Raw genomic sequence first — 19,369 nt, 5'->3', positions numbered from 1 at the left:
TTATTACTTCTAGGCTGGACTGCTGTAATTCATTATTATCAGGTTGTCCTAAAAGCTCCCCGAAAAGCCTTCAGATGATCCAAAATGTTGCAGTGAAAGGACTGACAGGGAGTAGAAAGTGAGAGCATATTTCTCCCATATGGGCTTCCTTTCATTGGCTCCCTGTTAAATCCAGAATCTTATTTTAAATCCTTCTCCTCACATACAAGGTCTTGAATAATGACAATTACCTTAAAGGACCATAATCTCCCAATAGAGCACTTTACTCACAGACTGCTAATTTAATTGTGGTTCCTAGGATATTTAAAAGTAGAAGGCTGTCCACTGTGAGTCTTGTTTTAACTGGAGATTTCATCCTGTTAAAAATGAGTTTCTCCTCATCAACGATTTCCTTATGAGAGAATTGTTGGGTTCTTAATGACCCGAGATGTCACAGATTTAATTAAGGTTCATTAATGCATTTAAAATATCATCTTACAAAGTGAATGTTTAGCAACCAAACTCTGTTAATGTTTTAGGAACACTGCAGTTTAATAGTTAAACCTGAGACTCTGGTCAGTTGGTGGTCAATGATTAACATCTCGGGACATGCTGGATCACTTCCTTATCTTGAAAAATGAGAACACATCAAACTACATGAGCTCATTACGCAGAGAGACCAACAAGTGTTGACATAAGAAGAAAAAGATAAAAGCAGAACATGTTATGATGGTCTTCTGACCTGTGGTGCTCACTGGTCAGAAAGAGAGGTGTGTTCAGCTGAGGTGTGCTTGCTCTGGTTCCACAGCTCTTTGCGGTTTGGTTTTGCTTGTTACGCTGCTGGGAACATGTCGTCTATCTCTGTACCGCCACCAAAATGCCTGCAGAAACCTCTGACAGTTCCCTATCGTCACATGTTTGGACCGGGACCTTCAAACGTCCCTTCACGCATCTTGAAGGCCGGTGTCAACCCTGTCATTGGACACATGCATCCAGAGATATTTGAGGTAACTTCAGGGGTTTAACACCAATGATTAAAACTCCAGTCTGATCTATATTTGGGTTGCATGCTGTCTGTGCTAGACAAAGATTGGGAATGGTTCTAACATCAGATAGATCACTACTCGTTTCACCAAACTTGGCCCTTTTTCAATTACAGATAATGAACGACATCAAGAGTGGGATCCAGTATATGTTCCAGACTCAAAACAAAATGACTCTAGCTGTGAGTGGCACCGGCCACAGTGCTATGGAGTGTGCCATCTTCAATGCAGTGGAGCCCGGGGACAGCGTGCTTGTAGCTGTGAATGGAATCTGGGGAGAGAGAGCAGCAGAGATGGCAGAGAGGATAGGTAAGGCTCATTGTATCATTTGTACCTAACAAATCCTGGAAGATAACCAAATTCAAAAATATAATTTCCTACAACAGATGGGCACTGTTCAAAAAGAGCTTTTGCTGTGGAATACTTTCACACCTTTTCCAAATGTACAGCAAAGTTTATGCGTGCCATCTGCTAATCTCTGCATCGGTATTCATTGAAATCGCCTAAGAAACTGTCTCTCTCACGCAACTGTGCCTCCACCCTGGCCATTCTGTGACAGGCACAACATGCATGACACCAAAGCACACTGCAAGTCAAGCTGAACATTTTCACAGACGCCATCATAGCTGTTTAAAACCAGATCACGAGCAAACGAAGGCTATGACTAAATGTGGGCATACTATCATATTTTATATGGTAGAAAATTCACAACATTAACTTAATGTTGTACTAGCAGCTGAACCTATAATCTCATGAGAAAGGTTTTTACTGAGGTCATACAATAAGGGAACCATGAGCCATATATGCAGTCTATGGTGAATACTCATTAGCTGCTCTAGTATTTGCAGCATGGCAGAGCAAGTGGGCCTCACTCAAAAAAAACTACAGTGGCCACATCCACCATAATGAACATGTCAGGCAGTGCATTATACTGACTTTTAGGAAAATAACGAAGCATTGTGGCACATAATTAAATAAACTCCCATAGGTCTTTCCACAAGACTTGATGATAAAAATACAGAGTATTACTGCTGCTGTCTTTTAAAGGTGGCTTTCATTGGTGTAATAAAAAAACCTGTTAATTAAGAAAAAAAACATGTGTATCAAACCTACAGGTGCGAGAGTAAACACTATTGTGGCTCCTCCTGGTGGCTGCTTCACTATTGAAGAGATGGAAAAGGTATGGTTTCCTGATGCTCCAGTTATCAGGCTACTTTAATCATTTCTGTCACTGCTGCCACTTGTGTAATCACACTGTTATCTCACCGCAGGCTTTATCCAAACACAGACCTGTGCTGCTCTTTGTGGCACACGGAGAATCTTCGACGGGAGTCTTGCATCCTTTAGATGGCATTGGACAGCTGTGCCATAAGTAAGACACAGCACTTTGCCATCACCACATCTGCAGCTAGACAGATGATATAGGTGTTTTGTGATTTGCTTGCAGGTATAACTGCCTGTTTCTTGTTGACTCTGTGGCTTCAATTGGAGGAGCCCCCGTTTACATGGACCAGCAAGGTGCACTGAAAAATCCTGCCAGATGTTTCCAGTCTTTATTTTATGACATAATATATATGGATTTTTTTGTTGATGTTTGTACTTTTAGAGATAGATATCCTGTATACAGGCTCCCAAAAGGTTCTGAATGCCCCACCAGGTACAGCACCGATTTCCTTCAGTGAGAGAGCATGGTAAGAACTGCACATTTTTATCATTTTTATTCATTCAGAATAATAGGGTACCATAAGTATTTAAAGGTAAATTTATCCACAGCCAAAAAATCTTCAGCCGAAGGACAAAGCCCGTGTCGTTTTACTTGGATTTGAGTTGGCTGGCAAACTACTGGGGATGTGATGGGAAGCCATCAAGAGTGTAAGACTTTCTCTGTAGACTGGACCGTGTTTCAGGCTCACTTTTAACCTATTACTAAGATCATTTGGTATTGCTTTGTCTCTTTTCATAGATATCACCACACGGGTCCTGTCACTGCTTTTTACTCTCTGAGGGAAAGTTTGTCTGTCCTTGTTGAAGAGGTGAGACATGTCTAGCAATTAAAAGGTTTCATGAGCCTGCAGTTTTAACATTTTATGCAATTAACTAATGAAGCACGGAATACAGTAATGAAAACAGAGCGTATCTCCTCTGTGGAAACCTGAGATAAAAGCACTGCAGCTGAAACATTTGGTGTCACTAAGGAAATGTTTTTAATTAAAATCCTGACTTTTATTAAACGGATGAGTTGCAGAGTGAATGCAAAATATAGTCAAGACCCCTCACTTTTCTTGAATCAAAAAAGAGAGAATAATTAGTCCAGCTGCAGCAGTCAGAGCTTTGCAGATGCAGAACTCAGTTTGTTGAGGAAATCTGCAGACACCTCCCACCAGTTGAGCACTTCTTATGGCCCATACAGTTAAGCTCCTCCCACAATAGCTCAAAGCAGCTGAATCCAATGTGGTTCAGTAACTATCTTGAGAATCCCATAGAGGGGAAAAAATTATCTATCATCCTGCTTATCTCAGTCTGAGTTGCAGGACAGGAGTCAAAGCAGGTATGATCAGACAGCCCTCAGCCACCTCCTCAGGTGAGGAGAGGGAAGTGGCTTTTGTAGTTAGATGCCCAAACCACCACAGCTTTCTAGATCCATGGTGGAGGAGTTTACTTCGTCAAGTGATCCCAAGAGTGTTGACGTCAGGGGCAATTTGTCAAAACAGCCACACGGTAGTGTATGAATTCATTAATAGTTAATTAATTAATGAGTGAACAAATGTTGGGTTTTTCTGCAGGCTAAAATATTTCAGCCTTGTACAGATGTTCATGTTCAGAGAATTAATCCTACCAACTTTAGCATCGTTATATTTTTATAGTCTCCAATGGTTATCAGGCCAAAATTTAATTTATCCACTGCTTTGATTGGAATACCAACAACATGACATTCCCACCAGACTTACTATTGTGTGCCTAATGCTAATATGAAAAGTGCTAACACACTAGCCTAAGAGTGAACATGAAACACTTTCCCCTGTTAAATATTCATGTCATCCAGCATTAGCATTTAGCTGAACATGCAGCCTCACAGCACAGCTGTAGAGCACACTCGTGTGATCAGTACTCTGAAAATTGAGATATAGTTGATGAGAAAAGGACTTGCAGCTCCGTAGTGTCTGCGAGTTGTCTGTGAATTTTTAGTTTTAATTCTATAATTCTATTTTTTTAAGGGTTTGGAGAATTCATGGGAACGACATCTGAAGGTAGCCGAATATTTCCATGCTGGCCTGGAGAGCATGGGTCTCAAGCTTTTTGTCAAAGAAAAGGTAAGTTTTAGAATAATCATAATAATCTGTAAGGGAATTTCCATCAAGCATGCAGCTCTTTCTTATATAAGATAAAATAATGAGCTGGTTGTTGCAGCGTCTGAGGCTGCCTACAGTCACTACAATTGTTGCTCCTTATGGATATGACTGGAAAGAGATCACAAGCTACATCATGAAAACACACAATCTGGAGATTTCTGGGGGGCTCGGACCATCAGTTGGTTTGGTAAGAGAAAATGATGATCGAGTGCCAAAATGCATCATCCAAACACATTTGTTCCTGCCTGTGTGTTTTACATTGGATTTTTTTGTCGTTTTCCAGGTGCTCCGTGTGGGACTGATGGGATGTAACAGCAGCAGGGAGAACGTCGACATGGTGCTGGCAGCACTGAAAGATGCTCTGAAACACTGTCACAAGAGCAAAGTGTAACACGTGTCTAATGCTGTAAAGATCATTTTCCCATAAGGAAGAAATGTGGTGCTCGTGTGTTGTGCAGTTAAATATTGGCCATTTTTAATATTTAGAGTAACTTGTCATGACAGTCTCTGTTAATGAGAAACAACCTATTCCACCCCCTCCCATCTGCTTTATGGTCTTTTGTTTTTGCTGTGTTCATTCACAAAACAAACCAATGTATCAATAGGCTATAATTTTAAAAAATATATACCTAATTATGTAACTAAGAATGAATAATTTCAGTCTTTGTGTCAAAGGGAGTGGAACAGATTCTTTCCCTCCATACTATCAGAGTAAGAAAGGTGTTGAATATCACCTTTTACAGGACCTATGGGTATTTAGCTAGAATGTTTTGGTTATTCACGTCCCCTTGGAAGTAAGATTCACTACAAATCAACAACAAGTTCTAAGTGATCACCTTCATCCTGATGGGAGTGGTCCCTTCCAGGGTGCCACCGGACACAAAGACACAAAAAAGGGATAGCAAACGATAAAAATATATAGTCTTTATGACCTCCAGGTCTTAAAACAACTAAACAGTTATGTGACATCTTGTATTTGCTCTCCACCACCATCAACAAAACACCAAATCTGGGAATAACTTTTAAAACGACATCCAGTAGACTATCAGATACCTGGAGAGTCAATGCCAACTCTTATAGAAGGGGTTGTCATCTGATTGTTTGCTGTAATATTGTAGTCTTTAACTTATGTAAAGCATTCCCTAATAAAAAGCATCTCAAGGAGATTGCTGTTGTGATTTGTTGTGATGAAACTGAATTGACAGACTTGACAAACTTCGGGACATTGTACACTCACAGGTGAATCAGTCATTAAATTGCCCTGTGGTAATAAAACATGTTTTATTCAGCATAACTGTTTCTTGTGATTAAGTGTATGAAGTTCTAAGTACAGCCAAGGAAGTAGAGAGCAGTTTTCCATAGATATTGGAACAGCTGTAGTAGTTTTCTTTCCTGCATTTTTGCTTTTCTTGGATATTCTAATTCAAACAGACTGACGGAGTATTCACACGGTGTTGTAGGCAAAATCTAAATGATCTGTGAAGGGGGATGATGGGTAAACGGTAGAGGGCAGCAGTCGGAGAGCTGATGGGCTGGCTGAAACGTGACGAAATGAAACAGGAAGTGCGTCATTGTGTTTCCTTGTTGATGTTTTGTTTTAGGAAAAGGCGGTAAATGGTGATAGGGCACAGGTCCGTGTCTAGGGCTTGGCTTCAGTTTGTTCGTGGTTTCTGCAACGTTCACCGCAGCACTGACGGACAGTGGTTGGGGATGGCGGGGACGAGAGGAGCGCTCATCGTGCTGGAGGGGGTGGACAGGGCCGGGAAGACCACGCAGTGCAGCAAGCTGGTTCAGGCTCTGCAGCAGAGCGGCAGGCCGGCTGAGATGATGAGGTTCCCCGGTGAGACTGCTTTCCGTTTTTCACGGAAGGAGCTTAAAGTTCTCCTATGGCTTTAACGTGTCTGACATGTTGTCCCGTGGCGGTTTTCTTCATGCAGACAGGACCACGACGATCGGACAGCTGATTGGGGCTTACCTGGAGAACAAGAGTGATTTGGAGGACCACACGGTGCACTTGTTGTTCTCTGCAAATCGCTGGGAGATGGTGTAAGACTCTCTACGTTAGTGTGAACATATGTGCCGCTGAAAGTTTGTGTGGGCAGAGCGGGAAAAGAAAATCTCAGGTGTGTTCAGTACCTTTAATCAGACGGTGTCCTGAGGTCGGCTTCCTATTGGCTGCAAATCAGTGTCAGCGGACTGATCCTCGAGCTAACATGTAGGAAGTGACACGTTCCCAAATTACTCTAATGACAGGCACCACAGTAGGAATGATACAGGGGCGGATCTACAGGGGTGCCACCCTAAAATATTCTCTTGCCACCCCAAATTTGCATATGACAGTGTTGTTTATTAAAAAAGCTAGGATTAACACCTTGAGCCTAGCTACAATTAACAATGAATATAAATTCTAAAACTGAATATACTGCATATTGTTAGGCCTGCAGGGTTGGTGTTTTGGCAGACAGACTACTTCACTGGCACAAACAATTTGTGTGGCATCTTATTGTGACACCGGATTGTTCTCTAATTTTAATTTTGGTAGTTTTAAATTGTTTTACAAAAAACGCCAGATGCATTGGATGCATTTTTAGGTAAATAGTCGTATATATCATTGTTTACAAAATTTGTGCATAGATTTTTAAAATGTACAATTTATAGTTGCATTTCAAGTTATGAAAATAATTAACTAAACGTGTATAATTAAATTAATTAAACTTTTGCCTACTCTGATTTTATATTTTTTGTGATTTCAGATCAAATGTATTAATACAGTATATCAATGAAAAAATAACTATAAATTCAGACATGTGAGGTTGTGCTGAAAATAATGATACCAAACTAAGCAAGGCAAAAAGAAAGATCAAGCTGTAGTCAAAAATGGTAGTTATACCCTGGACCCCAGAGGGTTAACCTAATAAAATATGAAATATTAGGTTTAAATTTTTGGTGATAAATGTGTTCATGACAGTGCAGATTTCTGGCATTTTGTTTACTTTTAAACACAAAACAATCTGATTATTTCTGATATAAAAATGAGTGTGAAACAAAAGTTAGACTTGTGATTGTAAATGAACCGCCCCATGTTCTGTAGCTTTCTGGATTTTATAGTTATTGGGTTACATACATTTTTATTATATAGGCGATACACTACATAAAATCAAAATTCACATGTTTTATGTAACTGAAATATATAATTATGTGGGCTAAAGAAAATAGTTAAGTTATAGAATATATTTATATGAAAGGTGTATAGTTACTGCAGTTCAATTATTTTAATCATATATAATGCATATTACAGAATGAGACGAAATGTCTTTGCCAAAACACTAATGATCCGGCTCAACTGGAGACACCAGGTTAATAAAACCCAACAGTGTGATCAGCAGCTGGACGAGTGTTTTAATGTCAGGTGTAAAAGCTAAAGCAGACAAACGGGTGGATGGAGAGGGAGCAAAGATTTCTAATCTTGTCTTTCTTTTTATAAATTATGGGACAAATTCTGAGCAAAAGGCTAACAAAGCAGAAACCCAGTGATTTGTATTGATGGCTTTGTTTAATTTATTTCAGTAGCATTTTTTTTTTTAGTGTAGAAAAACTCAGATGTTAGTTGTTATAGGACACCCGAGGAAGTTCATTGTGAATTTTATGAATCAATAGCTTATTATATGTGAATATTTTTTTTATAACATACACTTGTTTACTAAAAGAAAAGTCATGATTTGGAGATCATTTTAGCAGTTTGGTCCTCTTGAGATCAAACTGGGGTGTCTGTGGCACATGAATTAAAATGGTTTGAGACACTCCAACACAGGCTTTGAGCCTTACGGCTGAAGGGACTAGCTGTTCCCTAAAAAGTAAATCATTCTATAAAAAAATCAGTTAGTGCTTCCCACCTTGGAATCAGCTGATTTATTTTTTTTTTTTTTTACAGCAAGTTTAGTACAATTAGATAAGCCATGTTCATTTTTTTACTTCATGCTATGAATGTTATAAGTCACAGGTCCTCAAAGTGCATAGTGGTGAGTTCAGTTTCACGCTTTTTTTTTTTCTTCTTTTTTTTTGTGCATTGGTTCCTTCTCCAGTTTTTTAAGTGCAAATGGACTGAGTGGCAAACAAGACAGCAAACACTGCTGGTTGTATCAAATGTGCTGACATTTGTTTCCTCTAGCCTTTATGTTTCATTTCCTGAAAGTCTTTACACAGCCTAACAGATTCTAACCCACAGGCCTTTAATGAAGAAGAAGCTGGAGCAAGGCATCACTCTGGTTGTAGACAGGTACGCTTTCTCTGGAGTTGCTTTCACCAGCGCTAAGCCGGTAAGTGCATTTATTCTGCTTTTCAAACTCCATCCATCAGTTCGGTATTGCAACATGCAGTCGAGCGTGACAGATGGAGGTTTTTGTCTTCTCCAGGGTTTCCGCCTGGACTGGTGCATGCAGCCCGATGTGGGACTGCCAAAGCCAGACCTTGTAATGTTTCTGCAGCTGAACCCGGCCGAGGCAGCTCTCAGAGGACAGTTTGGGCAAGAGAGATACGAGACGAGCGTCTTCCAAAGAACAGTGCAACAGCGGTTTGAACAGCTGATGAAGGATCAGACAGTAAACTGGCAGGTATGAGGGAAGCCTGAATGGAAGATTTATTCCGACAGGATGTTTAAAATGGGGATGCATCGGGCCGATATCTGTGTGATCAGGTGCCACCTGTCAGCAGCGAAGCACCACCTAAACTCTATTTCACGCCTGCGACACCAACAGCTTTTCTTCGTGTCTTTATAGTTGTACTGGCTTCTCTTTCCTGATCAGTCTCTGCCATCACGTACAGTAACGTATCATGTTACCACCTTGAGGGTTATTTTACTTCACCTGTCTCCATCAGGTCCACTCCACACTGACAGGTGTTGGTGAGAGCAGTATAAAGCTTGACTTGCACTGCTCTGAAATGAGACTGGAGTGAATAAATACTGTGAACAATGAGAGTATGTGTTCCCCTTACTTTATCTTGGGCCTAGTGTTATTTATTGTTTTAGAAAAAAGAATTCAGAAGGTGAATTCTTGGATAGTTTTCATTTTTACAAAGTTATGAAAGCAGTCTGAGCTTCTCTTATGGGGCTTTCACACAGGATGTATCACCTGCTGAGCTGTGCTCACTACTAGAATCAACGAGCTGTTTCATGACAGCTGCAGAGCAAAAAGCTAAACAGGCAGAGCTTCACCACTGTTAAACTCCACAGCTGCATCTATTTGGATGGAAACCAGTTTCCAAGGAAGGCTTTTCTTCTTGTGGATCTGATATGAACTTTTCCACTCTGTCTGCTGGATGTCTTCTTTCTACTGGAGGCCAGTCCAAGTTTAAATTTGCTGAACTGTGACGGCAAGCACTCCAATGCTGCCTCCTGTGTGAAAGCACCTCCACAGTCTTATCTTTGCATCTTATTAACGTTAAACTATCTGGGGGGGGAGAAAAAAAAAAAAGAGTTAAATTGCTGATTTGTTCTAATTATCTAAATTTTCTTCCTCAGGTGATTGATGCAGCGCAGAATATTGAAAATGTTCACAGAGACATCACAGCCCACAGCCTCAATGCCATCAACAAAGCACAGAACCTGCCGCTCGGAGAGCTCTGGAGTGAAACTCCTAAAAACTAAAGTCCTCTCCTGCACCCCACAAACTTTATCCCACACGTTTACTTGAGTAAAATATTACGTCCCACACTTGTACAAGTCAAGAGAGCTATACAAATTGAAATTCAGCTCTTTTTATTTTTGCTTTTTTCATTCTTTTACATATCTATTGTTCTGTCACCTGCCTATATACTGTTTTGATTAAATAAATAATCTTCAAATGGATGAGTGTATATGTTTCAGACTTGGCGAGGATACAACTAATACAACTTGTCTTCAGATTTGACTAAATTTGGTTTCGTTACAGGCTGTTACAGACGTCAGTTATTAGTGACAAACCGCGTAAGCCGTGGGCATCATGACCGCACCGTGTTTCTACACAACATAAAACTGTTATGGCAATTTTACTTATGGAGTCAGGGAAAGGCACCATATCACTTCAGAAGAAACATTTAAAAGTGTTAAGACTTAAATGGAAACACGTGTGTGTGAAGATGTGCATACAGAATTTATCCTGAGCTCCTGCTACAGCTCCCCCCCCCTCCCCCCCTCCCTCAGGCAGTCTCAATGATGGAGCATTCAGAGGCTGTGTGCCACACACTGACTACACCACTGGAGCTGGACTGGCTCAAGAGGTTTCCAGTTCATGTTCCTCCACTCAGGCTTCCCTTCTGATTCAGAGAAGAGACGGTGAATCTTCCGTCCGCCATCGAGAACAGCAAATCATTGTTCGTTATGTTCATCACAGGGAAAGGATTTCAAACTCCTCGTCCTCTGAATCGAAGAACCGCTCCAACCTGTCCGAGTCTGAGAAATCTGCAAAGGAAAATTAAAAAAAAAAAATTCAAAATTAATTTTTAATTAATTAATTAAGTCTGTGAGTTAAGACACAAGAAACCCAGTGTTTTATTCATCTTTAGGGGGGATTCACACATCTTCCTTGCTGTCATTCATTTTCTCGTTTGGTGAGCTTTACAACCAATCAGGGTCGCATCATTGCCACTGGGCAATGACGCGACCCTGATTGTTTGTAGGGGGTTAAAAAAAACAAACATTTTAATTAACACCAATCAAAAACTAACTTTTCTTACCAAAAGGTCCTCTTTCTTTTTTTTCCCCCTCAAAAGAAAGAGTTAAAGAGTAGCTACAACACTCCCTTCACAGAGTTTAATTACTTTTAGCATATTTAAGAACATAATGTGCAGTATATTTACCAGGAGTAAGGTTAAGGGTGTCCACGCTGACCATATGAGAGGGCTGGCTGTCTACGAGTTCGAACATAGGCAGGGTCCCTCTGTTGCAGGACAGCTACAAGACAAGGACAATTATTTTTGTGATTTTCCAATAACACAGCAATGCCTTTATTAAGTAGTAATAAACAAATTAATGCTACAGACAGAGAGAGACACACCCTTCTTATGCGCATACACCAGTCATCAAACTCATCCTCTGTTCTGCAGAAGAAACCCTGGAAGAGCACAGAAAACACATTTGTCTAACTATTAATATTCATATCTACACACAACAGCCTGTGTGTCATCTGATATGTTGTTCTGTTGATTGTTCTATCAGCCGGAGGCACTTCTGAAAGGTCTTTGGCAACATCTGGACACAGTATGACATTTTTTCCAAGCCCATCGCTATTCCACTAGCTCTTTACATGCCTCCACTGCCTTATCAGACACTTCCATACTTTCCAACAAATGCTGGAGAAACTCGAGATGAGATCTGTTAACATCTGTTAACCTAATGAAGGTCAAGTTATGGATCTTTTTCTTTAGTTAGTGGTTGATCTGCTTTCCCCTTTACAATCCTCCTTACTGTAAGGAGGAAAACACTGTCAGACATAAACTGCTCCGTGGCGCAAGGTTGGGGACCGCTAGTCTAAGAGACGAAGACTGTTCTAAGAGCTCTGCACTGTCAAACTCTCCCTGGCAGTCCTACCGCTGCGATGGATGGGTCCAGTTCACAGATGTGCATGCGACAGGGTGGGTGCTGGCAGTGGTAAGTCTCATCGGGGACCTGACTGTCTTCAGACGGCTCCACTGCAGGCTGTGTGGTGTGTGGGTCTAAATAGATGAGTTCTTCTCCTGGGGACAAAAACATGTGTTCAGACCCAAGCGGGTAACTTAATTAAGGTTTTTAAGAAGAGAAAGAAAAAAAAGAATCACATGATGAACATGAGCTGTTTAGAATGCACAGTTTATTTCACAAACACAGAGACTAGACATACCGACATAACCAATGAAGTAATGGGCACTGTTGGGTTTTCCCCCAATAACACCAAGGGACTGAGGCAGCATGAAGCATTGCTGTGAAAAGAGACAAGAGGGTTTATCTCACCCCAGCTGTGGCTGAATTTGGCTGATATATACACCATGCTGGCACTGAATGTCTCCTCAAAATCCCTTTCACTAAATTAAAATCTATGATAACTTAACGGGAGTTTTATTCAGGCACCGTTCTTGCATTGTTGATCCCATAATGCTGTCAGTCATGAGGGGTCATTAAATTAATAATCAAGCTTTTTATTTCCATTTCAGCTGAACAGAGATGTGCTTTTTTACTCCATCTGTTAGAGAGACGCTGAGAGAAGCGGGCAGTGGGAGGCCGTGCCTGGAGTTGTGGCATACATAAATTCTACACCACTGAGACTATTGAATGTGTGGAAGCGGCTTATATTCTGGAAGTGGATAGAGACTTAAATTAGCAGAAGCTGCTTTTGAACACTTGTATCTTGGCACTGCTGATGAATTATTTATCTTGTTCCCAAACAGGCATCTGCACTACCCACAACCCTTTTAGAATTTTAGTACGGATAAAAGTCAGACGCACAGAGACTACGTCCATTATCTGACTGAAAAACTGAGGACACTACATGCTCAGACTGTGGTAACTTTTAAATAGTGATTTTCCTGGTGACTAACATAAAAGATGGAGGGAGCATTTTGCTCATCGTGCATGACTTTCCGACTGGTGGTTGGTCACAGTTGCTCCAGTTGCCTAGGTAACTGTCTGTAAATGTATGTACCAAGCTGTTGCATATCAGTCAACTGTATCCTTTGCTCTCATTGGTTGTCATTTTAATCGCTTGCCTTGTAGTTTAGAATAGTTTTGCCTGAGCCCACTTTAATTCACCAACTGTTATATCAGCTGTAGTCGGCTGAAGTCGCCCAGTGTCATTGATTTCTAAGGTCTCTACGCTGCTACTTCCTTCCTGTGTGATTCTCCTTAACAATATTGGATTTCTGATTTCTAAATGCCTCACATTCTATAGTTCATCATTATGTCACTTCTTTGTGGTTATCTGTCATTTTTCCCCATTTTGCAAATCACATCTACACTGACAGTGCTCATTTTTCATGATACTGTGGCCATAACTACTCACAGAATTAGTTGTGTCATTATGCTGTACATGCCAGTTTCTCACCTTGAGGGTTTCAATGTAGGCATCATTTATATCGCTCAGGCCCAGCCTGAGGGGGATGAGCAGTACCAGAGGTCTCCAGAGCGCCGTCTCCTCCTCAGCCATGGCACATGCTCCCTCCAGGCATCCATTAAGCTCCCCAACTCCCTCCGATTCTCCACAGGCATCCAGCCAGGGCATGCAAAGGCGCTCTACAGAAAAATGAACACAAAAAACAGAAAATTACTCAGATTACTTTCGACCATGCTGCCAGTACAATACAGTGAAGGAAAACTACACCAGATACAAATTAGGTCAGTGTAGAATTATGCTGCTACTGGTAAATTAAGTAGCAGCATAACTCCGTCTTTGGATGAACTTGGTTTCTTTACAGAGACTCATATCAATCTGCAGATGTTTACACAGAGAAACTGTTAGGTTTGGTCAAACAGGAACTGTGTAAACAGTCCACAGTGACATTTATCCAGGTTAAGCTAATGAAAGAAACACCAAGTTGCAACACAGCTGCACTCACTGATCTCCTCGATGACCACAGTGTTGTCCATCGCCACGTGTACAACTACTTTGCTCCACGTATCAAACACCGCCAGCTTCCTGAAAGCAAAACAGCACAGCACAGTCACACGTTTTAATTTTACCCCAGCGCTCCGAAACACTCGAGAACTGCCCATCCTCTGGACCTCCTGGTCCACTGGAAGGCTTGTGAGTCAGTCTGATGGAGGTGCAGCCCAAAAATGTAAATTTCATGGGGCAAACAGGAAATTTTTCATCAAGTTTCAAAACATGGTGGTTCCGTGTTTCTAATGTTTTTGTGTTTTGGATTTTGATTAGCATGAAATACCAATACTGAGACTATATGTGATGTCACAGCACCGTAATTCACTTTAGCAGCAAACTCCTGACAGCATCACTTTTGACAATCCGAATCAGCACATTCTTTTACATCCATATGAGTTACCCCTCAGACATAAAAGGGTGATGGGGTATAGATGTCACCCCGCTGGGCAGGTGGCGTGGACACCAAAGTTGTGAATGAGATATCTCCAAAACAAGTCGATGTAGGACTTTGAAAGGCAGGTGCATCTATGAAAAATCTCAGACCAGTACAAATACTGGTGACCTTGAACTCAAGGTCAAGTTCAGACATCAACGGGTAGACCTGGTGACCGCCAGTATTTCTATTTGTTGTTTGGAAAATGTACGCCATCAAAGGGGTACTTCATGTTAGAAATGATTAACCAACCAATCAGCATCCATTGGGAGACTGCTAGTATTTATGTGCACTTGCCATTCACTGTAAGAAAACTATGGGGGAAAAAAAAAAAAAAAGTTAGATTTTTTTTTTAATTTAAATTCAGATGTTTTATTTATACTGAAAAAAATGTATTTTTTGTCTAGAACTAGTTGTAAAGAACTATTTTAGCTGTTGTTACATATAAAAGTCAACTTAAAGGAATTTGAATTGCCAATAATGAAATACCACACTGGTATGCTGCACACTAAGTGATGTGTGCTCTTACAGAAACATGACATGAGTGTGGTTCAGAGTGGGATATTTCATTGGGGGTTTTTACTCGGGTTTTTTTTTGTTGCTGTTCTTACCAGGATTCTTTTTGATTTTCCTGCAGTAGTGATAAATGTCTGAAAAATGAAAATAAATAGCTAAGCGATGACCAGAAAAACTATATTGCAAAAAATGCTAATGGATTAAAGACCAACAAGTAGCAACAGGTGGATCCCAGATTTGTCAAGGAGTCAACAGTTACCCCATAAACTTGAGAGCAGCAGAAATGCACACAAAAAAAAATGTTTTAGGCCTTAAAGACACAAATAATGTGTGCTTAAGAGAAATGCTGAACACAAAACCTGTTGTTTGCTCACAAGAATGCTGCACAACACAGCTTTAATCTTTAATTCACAGAGCCAGTAATTCCTTTGTTCCAGCTTTCAAAATGTGGGGATTTCTTGCTCATTTTGGCTTTGTGTGTTTGTATTAAGTCCACAGTGGGGCCTTATGGTACTTTCCTGTACTTACTTTAGAACCTGGGCAACTGTGTTTGGTCCATACCACTGGCCAATAGGCTTTCCCTCTCCAACTCCCATTTGAGCTGCAGCATTTAATAAGAACAGAAGAAGAATTTCCTGTGAAGTCTTTCACTCAAGCCTTGGTGTAACTGGAATGGTTTGAAGCTCACTACTTACCAATTTGATGGATGGAATAATAGCTGTCTTTTTTGTCGATGAAGGCGTTGAGAAGACTGATGTACTCCTCTCTTTGTTTCTGGCCTTTGGCCCATCTCCAATCTGAAAACAAAAAGGTCAGTTATGAAATCTGTCAAAAACGAGCCTCGTTTCTATTCACTGGAGACGGGCTGTTGGTGCCACGCAGAGATAAAGTCCGCTTTACCTCTTCCTAAATGTCTGCACACCAAGGCCTCGCCCAGAATCATCTGGCCACACCGTAACATACATCCCCACCCCGTGTCTGATGTTGGTCCGGTCCCCCCTGTAACACATTCAGGAGTCATCCATAACTCCTTTTGATAGCCAGAGGTCACATTAGAAACATGTGACAGAAGTGATGAAGACCGGAACTTACCAATCGGTGGGAAGTTTTTTCTGTATGTGAACCACAGCCGTGAAGTGACATCTGATAAAATCTCATCTTTCTCTACAATACAGACATCGCCATATTACAACATATCCACATCATAATGACAAAACAGAGTGGCTGACTTTATGATGTGCTTGAAATTTTCATGCGAGAAGATTCAAGTCCCACCTGTGAGTGCATTGTATTCTTTACCCAAGATCCACACAGGCTCTGAGGTCTCAGGAAAATCTTCAAACTCAACAAAGCGAAGTGTGTCGTATGTCAAGGTAGCTGCAAAAAAAAGAACGAGTCTGAGGGAAGATAAAGCTGTTTTCACTCTACTCTACTCAGGCAGCTTACACGCTGACAGCTGAGGTGGTTTATCTCTTGCTGTGCAGTGCATGTGAGTGAGGACAATATTCAGACTTGTCAGGAAATGTCAGGTGATCACCAGCATTATCACGGCCCATTTATTGCAGCTGATAAACATGAAGCCATCTCTCAGGGAGTTCAGATGGAGTATCCATTAGTTGCTGGAGTGGACTCTCAACCACTTCCAGGAACAAAAATTTGGGAGCTTTTAAGAAACTGATTAAATCAAGTGTTCACATTTGTTGCAGTGTCCTGCCTTTAAGCACAATATCCAAACCATTCAATTCAATTCAATTTATATAGCACCTAAATCCCAACAAAACTTGCCTTAAGGCACATGAAACTGTAAGGTAAAAACCACACAATAACACAAAAAAATCTCAGCAATCAGGTGACCCACTATGATTTAGCACTTGGTGACAGCGGAAAGGAAAATCTCCCTTTTTACAGGAAAAAACCTCTTGTTTGTAGTAACTTCTCTAAGTCAACATATAATGTTCTGCAGATTGCCTGCCATGCACAGGATCAGCAATCCAAAGCAATGGACAATGCACAAGAGAGGTGAAGGGAGTGCATGCAGGACGGAGTGGGTGGAGAAGTGTCTGGAGTGGTTTGTGTCAAATGGGTAGCAGAAAGAACAAAAGGGAAGGTTAACAAGATGGTAGTGAGACCTGCTGAGATGCATGGTTTTGAGACTGTGGCACTGATGAAAAAACAGGACGGTGATCTGGAGGTGGCAGAGCTGAAGATGTGAAGACGCTAGATTTTCATTGGGCGTGACCAGGATGGATGAGTTTAGGAACACATATGTCAAAAGGGCAGCGTACATGTCACAGTTTGGAGACAAAGTCAAAGAGTAAGGCTGAGAAGGTTTTTGACATGTGCAGTTGAGAGACAACAGATATATGGGCAAAAGATGTGGAAGGCTGAAAAAAAAGGAAGAAGACAATTGATGTGATTTATAGATGTAGTGAGAGAGGGCATGGAGATGGTTGGTGTGGCAGAAGTGGAAGGAAGAGATAGTGTAAGATGGAGGTAGATTATCTAATATGGGGACTCCTAAAAGGAACAGTCGAAAGAAAGAAAAATGTTGCCACAAGACATGGAAACCCTGTATTTGTTTAGTGTCAGGTTAATGTGGTTAACAGCCGTCTATTTGCTTCTTACGATCGTTCACTGCTTACATAACATACACAGCCAAATTCCATAAAAAACTGTTCTCAATTAAGTTTTTTCCTGTTTACATTGATGATCAGTTAATCCCAATCTGAACCAGCCTATCTAAGCTTAATCTAGCACACCCTCTAAAACAACCAGAAAACTGCCTTTTGAGTCATGAGCAGCTAGTAACCACCAAGAAAATGTATGAAGCTGAATTAAACTCTGGAAGTAACAGCCTTGCTGGGAGCTAGACTTGGGTAACTGGAGCTAAAAAGGAACAAAGAGCAGGTACCATCTGGATCCTGTAAGCTTCCGGTGCTTCATTTTAAATGCGAAACAAAATTGGAGACAACGAGTCAATCAATATTTGAAAGAAAACCGGTATGGAGAGGTCACTTTTATATTGAGAGGACTTTACTTTAAAAGGCCATGCCAATGGAGTCAGTGAAAAACACTCATCCATGAGCCTGAAAATGATTCTTCCATGCTCTTATTTTAAACTTAGAGTCAGATAATTTTACTGATCCAAAAAAAAGCAATTCATTTGCAACTTACCTACACAACCTACTTGCAAAATAGCAATAAACAGTGAACAAGATGGACAAAAAATACATAAAAATTAAATAGATTGACAAAGAAATATGTATAAAAATTAGTAATCATAAAACGAAGTTATTCTAAATGACCACTGCAAAAGTTAAGGGATTTAATAGCTTATACAATGAAGGATTTTAAATCTCTCTACTTGTTCTACAGTGGGTTACAAGGGAGTGACGACCTGCTACTTCCTGAACACAAAAGATAAAACTTGGTCAAGATGTTTAATAATGACTGAGCACAAATTTCTGTGCCTAACCCCCGTGATTTTGGAGCAAGTGCTAACAATGCTGCTGAGGGAGTTTCTATCATTAAAAGCTAAAAACATAAAACGAGCAGATACAAGGAACTGTTAAGGGACTTTCAATAACTGAATAACAAAAAACATAAAATTTCATTTTTGTCCCTAAAGGCTTGATGAGGATGGTCAATGTCCAACCACAATAACAGGCTAGATTCAGGCTTCTCACTGCAGCTGGAAACACTGCGCTCAAAGCCAAGATAAACTTCAGTTCTTATTAAGAACAGCATACAACTCCCACTAAACCTGTTATCATACACTAGAAAATATCTTAACATGACTTAATATTCCCACCGAGCTTTAAAAATACCATTGTGTTGCCCACATAACTAACAAGAGTCAGGCTAACAGCAGCTTGATAACTGATGTGATGGTGACAGCGCATCAGCTGGGATGCTCATCTTGGGCGTAACAAAATGTTAGCTAAAAAGTCAAAAGATGTATAGAGGACAAATTATTTAGAGCAATGCATGGCATCACAAGAAACGACACCTTAATGAACGTTTTGTGATGACACCACAAGCTGTCAAAGCGGGAATCCCGCAGATTTAGCAACAGTAGCAGCAAGCTAACGGTAATTAGCAGTTAGCTTTAGTCATCACTTTAGCAGCTAGCGTCACCGAGGCAGGCTGCCAGCTGGCGACGCTGATCCCACCGCGACAGAGCAGAAGTGCCACCGCCAGGTGTTAAAGAGTGATGCTGTAGTCATTATGACTTCTAACGAGATTGCTATGGGAGTAAAATATCACATTTTCCTGTAAAATCTCGCTTACCTGCATCCATCCCGACGGTCTTCACCCGATCTTGTTTGTTGTTCTCTGCACTCTGACACGCTGGACCAATGGGAAGAGAAACCTGCTGCGGAATCCGGAAAGAGCCGGGACGTTTCTGTCAATATCCAATCGAATCTGGCGTGGCGGCTTTAG

At 40.8% G+C, this 19,369-nt stretch overlaps 3 protein-coding genes across 3 annotated transcripts; 2 read left to right on the top strand and 1 right to left on the bottom strand.

The window, feature by feature from the left end:
* The first annotated feature begins 531 nt into the window (after positions 1-531).
* Positions 532-5,538, top strand: agxta (alanine--glyoxylate and serine--pyruvate aminotransferase a). The gene is made up of 11 exons (XM_031730498.2): positions 532-986; positions 1,139-1,331; positions 2,138-2,202; positions 2,294-2,394; positions 2,470-2,540; positions 2,629-2,713; positions 2,796-2,894; positions 2,986-3,055; positions 4,238-4,333; positions 4,431-4,559; positions 4,656-5,538. The coding sequence occupies exons 1-11, from the start codon at positions 828-830 to the stop codon at positions 4,761-4,763; spliced, it is 1,176 nt and encodes a 391-aa protein (XP_031586358.1). The 5' UTR covers positions 532-827; the 3' UTR covers positions 4,764-5,538.
* Positions 5,539-5,814: 276 nt separating this feature from the next.
* Positions 5,815-10,217, top strand: dtymk (deoxythymidylate kinase (thymidylate kinase)). The gene is made up of 5 exons (XM_031730501.2): positions 5,815-6,212; positions 6,310-6,418; positions 8,598-8,688; positions 8,785-8,982; positions 9,891-10,217. Exons 1-5 carry the CDS (start codon positions 5,987-5,989, stop codon positions 10,014-10,016), a joined length of 750 nt encoding a protein of 249 aa, XP_031586361.2. The 5' UTR covers positions 5,815-5,986; the 3' UTR covers positions 10,017-10,217.
* Positions 10,111-19,318, bottom strand: atg4b (autophagy related 4B, cysteine peptidase). Its single transcript, XM_031730500.2, has 13 exons — positions 19,217-19,318; positions 16,202-16,303; positions 16,019-16,090; positions 15,827-15,925; positions 15,622-15,723; positions 15,455-15,527; positions 13,934-14,013; positions 13,423-13,610; positions 12,226-12,304; positions 11,937-12,082; positions 11,404-11,460; positions 11,207-11,300; positions 10,111-10,808 (listed from the first exon to the last, which is right to left on the bottom strand). Exons 1-13 carry the CDS (start codon positions 19,224-19,226, stop codon positions 10,735-10,737), a joined length of 1,176 nt encoding a protein of 391 aa, XP_031586360.1. The 5' UTR covers positions 19,227-19,318; the 3' UTR covers positions 10,111-10,734.
* Positions 19,319-19,369: the final 51 nt, after the last annotated feature.

This window comes from Oreochromis aureus, linkage group 23 (genome assembly GCF_013358895.1).
Source record: "Oreochromis aureus strain Israel breed Guangdong linkage group 23, ZZ_aureus, whole genome shotgun sequence".
In the NCBI taxonomy this organism is placed as follows: domain Eukaryota; kingdom Metazoa; phylum Chordata; class Actinopteri; order Cichliformes; family Cichlidae; genus Oreochromis; species Oreochromis aureus.
The sequence above is the reverse complement of the archived record's forward strand: the minus strand, read 5'-3'. Positions and strand labels throughout refer to the sequence as shown.